Below are 11,872 nucleotides of genomic sequence, written 5' to 3' on the forward strand. Positions count from 1 at the left end.
CACCACCACCCCCCCAAAAAAAAGAAAGAAAAAAACACAAATAAAGCCAGGATCTGCAGTTCACGTATGCTATTTAAAGAGAAGAGGCCCTTCCAGGGAGCTTTGTCATTCAAAGACTGAGATTATTTTCCTGAACACATGGAGGGAGGGGCGATATACTCTTATACAGGTTTTTAAGAGTTTAATGATGCATTCATTTTCTAATGCACTTGTTCATTCATCCATTTTTTATTGCTCATCTGCTAAATGCCAGCTACTGTCCTAAGGGCTGCAGTGACAGTGGTCCAACCCATTGCAAGCCCAGATGCTGCTTCTCTGCGTTTATCTCAGAAAGCCTTGACCCACTTGGTTCCACCTGCTTCACTTCATCCAGAATGAACCTATCTTAGAACCTGGGGCCTCCAGAGGACAAGAGGCAGATCCCATGTGTTCCGATCCCTACGGGCTCACACGCTGCCTGCAGACTCCAGTCTTTGTGACGCGCACAGGATTTGGCTGTCTTCCTTCTGCATCTGCTTTCCCTTGTCTCCTTGTTATCTTCCTCCAGCTCTGACAGTTGAGTCCCAATTTTGTCCTCCAGCATGTGTTAACCTGCGCTGAGGAACCCTTCAATTCAGTCCGAGTGGAGCACAGTGGGGAAAGCTCTGGCCTGAGAGTCAAGAGACCAGAGTTTAGTGTGATGGGTAACCTTGGGCAAGCCGTGTCTTGTCTGAGTGAAACGAGAATCTCAGGCAAAATCAGTAGCCTCTAAGTCACCGAAGCGCTTTCCAGGTGCCCACTGAGGCCAAGGGGAGCCGATCTGATGGGGCTTTAGGCTGCGCAGCCTGTCCCAACTTTCATCCAGATCACTTCCACCTTCATCTCTTTGCTTATTGGGTTATATTTAAGATTTATTTCATATAGAACATTTTTTAAAGGTCAAACTGTATCAAAAGTTTGGAAGCCACTGAATCATATGGTCTCGTAAGTTTCCTTAAGCTTTGACATTGATCACGGCAATCAATGGGATATTTTCCCTCTTTTTCACACCCACATGTTCTAAAATGTCTAAAATAGACCCAATTTTGCAATAAGGAAATGTACTTCATTTCCAAATATGTTTAAATTCAAAACCATACACAGTACATAATAGCCTTCCTGGCTATCACCAACTCTTTTCACAGGGTTGGTGGAGTCAGGACGGGGAACCACAGGACATGGCACTAACACAGTATCACAGGCTGTGTTTCCCAATAAGCAGATTTTGAGCTAGAGTTTTGTGACAAGGATGCTCTTAGGACCAGCACCTCTGGAAGGGAAGGGACAGAAGCAGGAGCGCACAGAGGGAGAAGTTGAGCCGCGATGCAGACCCCACAGGGAGCTCTTGAACTACAGTGACCCTTTAGAGTGGGTCTGTGTTGGGCTACAACGTGGTCACACGCCACATCAGTCAGTTCTCCCTGTGCACCCTGGGAGGAGTAATGAAGCGGGTGAGGCGCCGAGGCAATTTCTAAACTCACTGCCAGCTGCAGGCCGTCTGTGGGCATCACTCCCAGCAGCTGAGGCCACAAGTCCCCCATTGAAGGAATGTCCACCCCATATGGATATTTCCAGTAGAAAGGTGTCTTCCAAAACATCCCCTCCAATCTCCTCATTTTATAGATTCTCCGGCGAAAGACAGGAAGTGACATACAGTCACATATTAAGAATGCCTTAGCCAAATACTTATTTTCACAGAAACCACAGTGCCCTCCACAAGGTGCACATTTGGTCAAGCCGTTTCCCCTACTGAAGACATCTTAGTGGCTTTCCATCACTCTGAAGTCAGAAGTCAAAATCCCTCATGTGAACCTCAAAGCCTTTCCCAGCGCAGCCCCGGCTGTGTTCCCCAGCATCGCTCGTGTCAGGCTCACCCTGCCAGGCACGACCCTGCCTTCGGTATTTTGAGGCATCTTTCTTTTGTCTGAAAGACTCCACTTGATCGTAACAATTCGGTGAATGACTTTCCTTTGCTATAGGCAAAAAAAAAAAAAAAATCTCTTTCTCATCTTTTGTGTGTACGTGTGAAGTTCAGGGTGCTGGTGAGTTAGTAATCAACCATCCACTGCCTCATTGCACTGGCAGCAGCAGAATTGCTACCATGGTGATGAATACTGTGTCCAAAATATTGGCCTTTATCTGATAAGGGGTATTGACTTGATGCCCTAATTGATATCTCCCTCTGGAGGAAGATGCTGTGGCTCTGAAATACGTAGGTATCTCTGCATGTGTCTCTTGATGAACTGTCAAGATAGAAAAGGAAATGCAGAGAAAGTGCCAGGTGGGGCACGTTGTGGTGGGCAAGTCCCCACCTCCACTTTATTTTGGTGGCATTTGTGTAAATCGTGGGTCTGCTCAGCTAACACCCTGCATAGTGGACAAACTAGGTTTGAGTTAAAGCAGCCCTGTAGGGTGTGGGAGTGGGAAAGTATAAAATAAAACAAGAAGGACAAAGGTAAAGTCAAGGTCTCCAGAATCATGAGATGAAGCCGTTGGTAGCTAAAATGACTCAGCCTCTGGCAAAGTGTAAATGTGGGGCTCTGAGTCAAAGGCATTGGAAAGAGTTTCCCTTCATCTCTCTCCTCTACACCATAATCTCTCACATTTCCAGTAGGCGTCCCCCAAACCGCTCTCAGGTCTTAGAGAACATGCCCCTTGCTCTCCTTCTCCTTGGACCCACTGCTTCAAGAGTCAACTCCAAGGACACGTTGATCCTCAGAATCTATTGGTCTTCGTGTATCGGAAACCCCAAGGGGGAATTTTCCAGCCGCCCACCAGAGCAACTGAGAAGGGCTTCCCCTCATGCTCCCAAGCCACCACTCCTCCCAGAGCACACACCTTGTTTCTCACCTCCTCCACCTCTACCACATACATTTGCTCTGCAAAGAAAGTCCCTAAGTTTTACTGGAAACCCAACTTCCGTCCTGGTAGACACTGTTGTCACAGAGGAGAATGAACAAAGAATTGCAAGACGAGGTGGTCGACTCCCAGACTCATACAAACGCCTCGTTCTCCAAATCATTTTTCTCAAATCCAACTTTGATTATTTGTTCTTAACAATTTAATGGTTTTCACAGACTCGTGAAGTTTATTTACAAATTTCTTTAAATTGGAAAGACAATATTTCTTTTTTTTTATAATGCACATTTAAAAATATATCTCGTTTCTAGTGGAGTATGATTTTTATTTTTAGAATCACTTTCCACATGCGTGCATAATGTACATAGTTCATTAGTACACAGCATTTGGGTTTCTTCTGTTATTTCCTAATGATATATCTAAACCTTTTCCATGTTCCTGGATACTGAGTATTTATGTCACTTAGAATTTTTTTATACTTGTTGAAAGATCTCTTTCAGACTTAGGTATTTTGCCATCTATCTCTTTTGTGCTTATATTAAAAGGAAAGCATAAGTGAAATAAGTTCATTAAGGTATTTCTAAGGCAGTGACTGGCCTGGCTGACAGCAATTTAAAAACCATCCTGATGTTAGAGATGTTAAGAAAAAATACATACAATAACAAATTCCCATGGAATTTGCTTAATAGAACAATCCCCATCCTGTTGAAGCTTTTCATGATGTACCTCCCAGCTCCCCTTGCCTCCTCTTCACCCTGCAGATATCCACTACCGTGGATCTTGTGTTTACCGTATCCTTGTTTTTCTCTGCACTTTTGGCAAATGTGTGCCCCCCACACATATCATTTGATCTTGTTTCTGAACTTTTCTACCAGTGAAACTGTAGCATATGTTATTTTTCTGACTTGCTTTTATTATTCAACATGAAGTGAGACACATCCATGCTAACATGGATGTACAGCTGCATCCGTCTTCACTGCTGTCCAACGTGCACCGTAGGTGTAGATTTATCATTTCTCCTGTTTGATGAACATTTCCAGGGTTTTGCTATTGCAAACTGTTTTACTATAAACCCTCTCTCAGTTGTCTCCCAGTAAGTGCATGTTGAGAGTTTCTCCAGAGTATATACCCAGGAGGAAGGAGAATTGTCAAGATTAGATCTGGGTGGGCAAACCTTTTCTGTAAAGTGCCAGAAAGTAAATGTTGTAGACTTTGCAGGCCATGTGATCTCTGACACAACTATGCAAATCTGTCATTTTAACGCGAAAGCAGCCTTAGACAATCTATAAGTGAATGGCTGTAGCTATGCCTCAATAAAACTTTATTTATAAAACCAAGCAGTGGGCAAGATTTGGCCCTCAGGTTGCCAATTCCTGACCTAGATGACAAACGTCGCTATTCTGATGGTTTACAAATGCTGCTCCCCTCACCCCCTCGTTTCCTCCCCTGATTATTCTCAGTGGAAACGTGAGGCCTGTCTTCACTTAGTCTATGGACTGGACTGAATGTCCATGCCCAGGGACCTGCAGGGAGAAGAGGAAGGGCATGGGGACATGGTGGTGGTGATGCTTCCCAGCCTGCAGGCGGTGACTTGGAGCCAAAGTCGTGGGGAAACCAACGGCAGAAAGGGGTTGAGGCAAGGCAGAGGGAACTAATACGGCTCTGCTGGGAATGGGTGGGAGGTGGGGTTCTGCTTGGCTGGAGGCTGGGGTCTCAGGCTGCAGCATAGCTCACATCACAGAAGCCACTGTGACGTCACTACCAGGTGAGGGGACACAGACACTCAAACAAAAGACAGCATTCCTTTTGGTGGTGGACAGTTTCCTTTATTAAAGAATGCTGGAATTGACTCTCGGGGGCCCCTGCCCTGAGGCCAGGTCTCCAGGCGGCTTCCTGCCCTACCTCCTGTTTAAGCAGATTTGGCTTCAATGATGATGGTCTCCGTCGTCTCAGATGTCACGGTGCCCCGGACCCCCAGATCCTGGCCGGTAGGGGCCTTCTCCACCTTGGCCTCTATGTTGCGCTTTTCTACCGTCTTAGCCACGATGTCTACCTCTCTGTCGTGGGCAGCGACCATGGTCTTTGAGCCAGGAATGACCCTGAAGCTCCTGAAGAAACGGCTGATCTTGCTGGATTTCTTGCTCAAAGTGCCTGAGCTCGTGGCGGACCTGCTCTTCCCCAGTTTGGGAGCCGCCCTGCCCTCCCTGGCGGAGGCGCTGTGGCTGCCACTCCCACTCTTGTGAGGGCCGTGTCCTCTGCCCCTGGCGCTGCTGTGCCCTTTTTCTTTCTTGTCGTCTCTCGTGTCTCCACGGCCGGATAAGGACCGGTGGGAGGATGACTTCCGGATCGACTTGTCCCCTCCCTTCCGGTGATGACTTTCCCCTGCCCTGCGGTGATGGGAGCTTCTCCTGGACGAGGACCTGTCCTTCTTTTCCCTCCTTTCCTTTTTTTCCTTCCGGACATCAGCACTGACGTGAGAGACCTTCTGGCTTCCATCCCGTTCACACATGTAGCCTTCGCTCTGCAAGGTGGAGACCAGGGGGGCCGTGACCAGGCCTTCGGCCCTTCGTGCCGCGGGCGTGCCGGTCGTCGCTGTGCCGGCGAACACCACGCTCGTGCTGCTGTCTGGAGTGTCCGGCCCCGTGGAGGATGTGCTGGCAGCTCCCGCCAAGACCACGTTCGTACCCTCCAAGGACAGGCTGGCCGCCCCTGCAATGGCCTTGCCCGATCCGCCTTCCCTTGGACCTTTGGCCATGGCTCCTGCCAGGGCCGCGCTCGCCTGGCCGGTGCCCGCACTCTTGGTTGCTGCCAAGCTCACCGCGCCTCCTGAAGAGCCTGTTCCTACCCCTGCTACTGCCACTCCTCCCCCAGGGCTCGTCACTGTCCCCGCCACAGCCAGGCCTGTCGTTGTCCCTGCTGCTGCAATTCCGGTAGTTTTCGTGGCTGCAGCGGAGCCCTGGGGGGTGTGATGGATTCCCTCTCCCCCGATGTAAGCACAAGAAGTGTCTCCAGAGACATCACTAAGCTTGTGAGGCCCAACCCCATCCTGATCCCTTTGTCCGTGGAGCTCTGTGGTCTGTGCCAAGGGGAGGAGAAACGGGTAAGATAGTGGTGACAAAAAGTGAGATCAGAATGCTCTGCTTCTCTCCCATTCTGGAGCTGAGCAACTCAGGATCTTTTATATACATACATTCACACATATATATTTAATGGAGGAACTGGGGATTGAACCCAGGACCTCGTGCATGCTAAGCATGCACTCTACCACTGAGCTACACCCCGTCCCCTGACCAAGGGCTTATAATTAGAATATCCTTCATATCTTAAGCTCCCATTTGATGCAAGATCCCACCTATAGCACCCCTGTCAAAAGGTCACTGTTTTGCTTGGAACAATCCAAGAGCCAGGGAAAGCACCAATTCAATTCCTCATCATCATACGCTTTAATTTTACACACTTGTGCTCCTATCTCTGCAGGACAGATGCCTAAAAGCGGGATTGCTGGGTCAAGGGATGCACGTATTCTACATTTTGGTGACTACTGAAACAAGCTGCATGTGCAGGTGTGCATACGGCACGTGGCAGTCCTGGGGAGACCGAATGAAGGACGTTCCACAACCGATGAGACTACCTGGGCTGGGGCATGTGTTCAAGAAGAGACTGGACCATCAGGATGCTGTAGAAGGGATGACAACCCTGGGAATGAGACCAGAGTAGATGATACCTAAGGTCTTTATGAAATTCGGCCTTGGGGGACAATTTGGAGTAGCGCTTGGAACGTCTCCAACGTGGTAGGTCCCGTAGTGATGGCTTAGTTGGCCCTGACTCTTTTCAACCATAGAAGGCATTTCCCAGGTGAGCCTCAGGGAGCACCAAAGACTTTGAAGGACCAGCTTTGCGCTGCTCTTCCAAAGCACCCGGCCCCGTTTCCCTGAGTCTCTGTAGGTGCTTACCAGTAGGCTTTTGTCATCCTCTATCATGGTTGCATCTCCAGTTTGGAGCGTCGGGGTGCTGCTGGAACTGTCTGCTGGAGGTCTCAGGAGGTAGACAAGCTTTTCCCAGTAGCAGAAGAGGTCTTCCCGTGCATCTGAAGAGGGGCACAGCTGCAGGTAAAAAGTACGGCCAGTGGCAAGCTTCAGGCGCAGCTGCTGTTTCTCGCGGTCGTGGATAGAGATCTTGACAAACTTCAAGGGAAGCAGCCTGGTGAGCTCTAGGGTCTTTAGGGGCTTGTGACCTCTCCCCTTGATGGGCCGGACAAATCTGATGTGCTCTTCACAGACTTTCGTTGGCCGGGCCAGCAGCATGACGTCAGGGAGTGGGAGGATGGGGCTGGTGGATGCGATGCCCACAGTCACCATTCGGACGCGGTTGTGGACGTCAATCACCTCTCCTTTTTTGCTGATCTGGATGAAGTCGCTCTCAAACATGGGTGCGTACTTGAAAATATCATACTCTCCTCCCCTGTACAGTTGTTGTTGCAGGTCCCCCATGGAGGTGTTGAACACGCCCATTGAACGGTAGCTGTTGGCCGTGTAATAAGGTAACAAACACTCACTGCTCACAGTTCTCTTCATTTCAGATAGCTCCACCAGCCACAAATCAAGTCGCCGAGAGAGAGAGGGAGTGAAGGCAACTGCCCATCTCCCTGCAGGGCTCTGCCTAAGTCACTTGGCACTACCACATTTATCCTCCACTGTCCTTTGTGAGCTGTCACCATCACATATCCCTTTGTCCAGCCCCCAAGCAGTCATCCCTTCGGGGCAGGGTCACCAGCCTCCCCCTCCAAACAAACCACCATTTCTATAAGGCTGACCCTGCCAGGCTGTTGGTGTGGCTAAGCTGGATAGTTGGGACTCACAACTTAGAAAACCATTCTGCCTTTGTAAATATCTGGGTTGTTTCCAGTTTTGCTGTGTTGTTATCAGTCTCTCTGCAGTGATTATCTCCCTGCAAATATACTTTTGCTTCTGCTAAATGACGTCCTGGGGAGAAAATCCTGGAAGTGGACTGAGTGCTTGCTAAGGGCAGGGACCTTGTTCTCTGTGTCCCCAGTGGTGTAGCACAGTGCTGGCTGGAACTTAGAAGAAGTGCCACCTGTCAGAACCAGACTTCCATTTGTACAGTGGTTTCCAATATATGGAGAGTTTTCTCACCCATTTTTGCATTTCAAGGAGATTATTTTTTAAAACATTTTTTGACTGAGTTATGGTCACTTTAAAATGTTGTGTCAAATTCCAGTGTAGAGCACAACCTTTCAGTTATACATGAACATACATATATTCATTGTCACATTTTTTTTCGCTGTGAGCTACCATAAGATCTTGTTTATATTTCCCTGTGCTATACAGTATAATCTTGTTTATCTGTTCTACATATGCCTGTCAGTACCTACAAATTTTGAACTCCCAGTCTGTCCCTTCCCACCACTCCCCCTTGGCAAACACAAGTTTGTATTCTGTGTCTGTGAGTCTGTTTCTGTTTTGTATTTATTTATTTGTTTTTTTAAGATTCCACATATGAGCGATCTCATACAGTATTTTTCTTTCTCTTTCTGGCTTACTTCACTTAGAATGACATTTCAAGGAGGCTAATTTTTAAAACCACAATTTTATGGTGAGGAACCAAGGCTCAGGATGCAAGGCTGGATTCCGTACTAGGTCTTCGACTCAGAGTCTTGGTCTCTGTCTCAAGCTGGCGGCTCACCATCATACTCTCACTCTGCACCAAATATGGAATTGTTCACAGTTAGCGATGTGCGTGGGGACCCCAGGAATTCGTTGAGGTCTTGAATCACCATAGGATTTCCCGCATTGGTTTTCCTGCTGCTTCACTCTTGATGTCTACCTGATAAACCACTGATGTTTTGTTTCTTTGAAAAGCTCTTCAGAGAAATTATGGCAAAGATGTCTTTCTGGAGTTTTTGTTCTTTGCACAAGGTGATGAATCCAAATTCCCCCTCCCCCAGTTAGAAGACTATTTTTGAAATAAAAATACATTCCTCCAAACTCAGTGATTACTATGTGAAGGTCTTGAAATAAACTTCATCCCCTAAATGGTCTTTTTTATATTCCCCAGTGCCTACTGCAGTACCTGGCACATTACAGCTTTTCAATAAATACAACCTTGCTGATGCTCCCTGAGATTCATTGTTCTATTTGTTTAGTCAACAAAATTTATTGAGCAAACACTATTTTTTAGGAGCAGCTAGAAAATGGAGATGCAAAGATCAAGGTCCCACCTCTGAAGAGCTAATTTTTTTTTTTTCTGGAGATGTTAAATGACTTCTCCAAAAAAAAGTATGAAGTGGTTTATATTCAATTGTAAGGAGATTATGGCTAAAAGTTAACATGATTAGGTTTTAAAATAAGAGGTTTCTATATTCTCAACCATCTATTCTTCCCATAAGTCCATTTCTGATGAATGATTAATGAGAGAAATCATAATCATATTATTAAGAACTTACTATAAGCCAGGCATTGTGCTAAACACTTAACCTTAAAATGTATACAATATAATCCCAAAACAGCCCTATAAAATGTAGCTACCACTATTATTCCTATTCTTTAGAGGAGGAAATCAAGGCTCAGAGAAGTTAAGCAACTGTATCAAGGTCACACAGCACCAGAAGCATATGGAAGTCCCCAAATAGGGCAATGGTTAAACTACACTACACTGGGACACACAAATAGAACACAAATTACAAGTATTGTTAATTATTGTTGATAATTAATACTATTAGGTGCCTTCTTTGTGCCAGGCTCTGTTCTAGGTGCTAGGAACACAGCAGTGGACAAAACAAATATCCTTACTCTCATGGAGCTGGTATACAGACAGTAAGTGAGTAAAACATATGGTATCTCCAATGCTCGTAAGTGCTATGGAGAAAGATAAAGTAAAAAAGTCAGATGGACGTCTATGCAGGGGAGAGGGAGCTGGAGGTGGTAGTCAAGGTGCTTCAAGGAAAAGTGACCTTTGAGCAAAGACCTTAAGGAGGTCAGGGAGGAAGCCATGCAGACATCTGGGGAGTAGCATCTCGGTCAGAAGGAATAGCAAGGGGCAAGATCCTGAGGTGGGAGTGTGCCTGGTGTGTTAAAGGAACACCAAAGGGGCTACAGTGATGAGAGTGGAGTGAATGAGTGTGGCAGGGGATGAGACCAAGAAACATCGGTGGTGATGGCAGGGAAACAGATCATGTAGGATGGATCTTGTAGGGCACTGTGTGTCTTTAGCTCTGCTCTAAATGGGAGATGATCTGAACTACATATATGGAGGACCATTCTGGCCACCATGTTGCAAAGAGATGGTCGAGTTGTGATACGCACAGAGGTGGAGACGGGTAGCTCCCACGAGAGATGATGAGGCTAAGATGCCTGTGGTAGTAGTGCAAGTAGTGAGAAGTGATCACCTACTAGACATGTTTTGACTGAGGCAACTATTATGTATAGGGATGTTAGACAATTTTCAATAGATATTAGTAAGTGAAAAAAGCAAGTTGCAAAACAGCATATATGGTAAGCCATTTTTTTTTAATAAAAAAATTTTTAACGTGTGCGTGTGTGAAAAGATGTCAGGAAGCTGGTAGTAGGAGCAATCTTGGGCAACTTGTTGGCTGAGGGAAATGGTGGGATGGAGACTTAGCTTTCCAGGGCATTTTCTTTTATACCTTTCAGATTTTATTCCACTACATAAACTTCTTACACAAAAGTAAATAATACTTTAAGTTTATAGAGTTATAAAAATGTTCTGGCAGTAAAATTCTGTTCTTAGAATACTCATTCATTCAAACCTTGATATAGAAAAGAGGTAAATAATTAGCTTCATTCAAATTTAACTCTCCCTGGCACAAAATTTTAGAATTTGAGAACCAAAACACAAAATATCATTCAAAATTCATTTTCTGATTTTTCTTAAAGACCTGAAAATTTATTCCCTCTTCCCAAAGTTGAAAAGTCTGATACATTCCTTATCCAAAAAATGGAGATCAGTAGTAAGTCAGGACACACTTACTGATTGCCCACTACATGTCCACCATTGTGCTAAGAGCGTTCAGGTTGCCAAAATACAAGTTTCAAAACATTTTAAATGTGACTCTCACACAAACATACAATGAAAACATGTTGGAGATTTAATTAACTCATCCGTGAGGGCATCAACGTGATGGCAGAGCTGGTTCAAGGAGAATTAGAGGAACAGGTGTTGGCACTGGAGAAAGGATGTTGGGCGAACATTGCCAGGTTAGATGCAGAACTGGTTAAATGGCTACAGGGCAATGACATTATAACCTTTGGGGTTATTTTTTTACTAAACAGAAGTCATTTGCATCTCTTCTGAATGAAAATCTCTAAGTTATTATGGAACTTCACAAAGCCTAGACTTTAATCAACAACAGATAGCCTTCCTGGGGTTCCAGAAGTGCTCCAAAATCACATTGTGATAGTCTCACAACTCTGTGAATATATGAAAAACCACTGAAGTGTACACTCGCGATGGGCGAATGTCTCGGTGTGGGAAGTGCATCTCAATAAAGCTGTTAAAAAAAACAGACAGCAATACTTCAGACTTGATTTATTAATCTAATCCCATTGTCTTCTTTCCTTCTCTTTGATAATCACATAATCCTCAGACAGGTACATGAACAATGCTTTAACACAACATTGAAAGTGTACGTTACATACTTTATAATTTTTTCTAGTTACAACTTTTTGGTAGTTGTTCTTAACAAGAACTATAGTGAAGCATGTATAAGTCACCACCAAAGAGATGGGGGACAATACAGGGGCACAACTAAATACATGAGAGCATAACAGTGAATGGGTTGAGTGTATGGACCTAAGAACACTCACCTCGATATTGAAAACCAACAATGTTTTGTAAGAAGAAACCTCCAAAACTACAATTCTAAGGATAGTTTTCCATATATTTGTATGTGACGTTCTGAGTATATATAGAAGTGCAAGACTACAGACGGCTGAAGTCTGCACACTTACCATGGGAA

General features: G+C 45.5%; 1 protein-coding gene across 1 annotated transcript; it reads right to left on the reverse strand.

The window, feature by feature from the left end:
- Nucleotides 1–4,765: 4,765 nt before the first annotated feature.
- GARIN3 (golgi associated RAB2 interactor family member 3) lies at nucleotides 4,766–8,005 on the reverse strand. Its single transcript, XM_031442035.2, has 2 exons — nucleotides 6,831–8,005; nucleotides 4,766–5,953 (listed from the first exon to the last, which is right to left on the reverse strand). The coding sequence occupies exons 1-2, from the start codon at nucleotides 7,449–7,451 to the stop codon at nucleotides 4,787–4,789; spliced, it is 1,788 nt and encodes a 595-aa protein (XP_031297895.2). The 5' UTR covers nucleotides 7,452–8,005; the 3' UTR covers nucleotides 4,766–4,786.
- Nucleotides 8,006–11,872: the final 3,867 nt, after the last annotated feature.

This window comes from Camelus dromedarius, chromosome 3 (assembly GCF_036321535.1).
Source record: "Camelus dromedarius isolate mCamDro1 chromosome 3, mCamDro1.pat, whole genome shotgun sequence".
Taxonomy (NCBI): Eukaryota; Metazoa; Chordata; class Mammalia; order Artiodactyla; family Camelidae; genus Camelus; species Camelus dromedarius.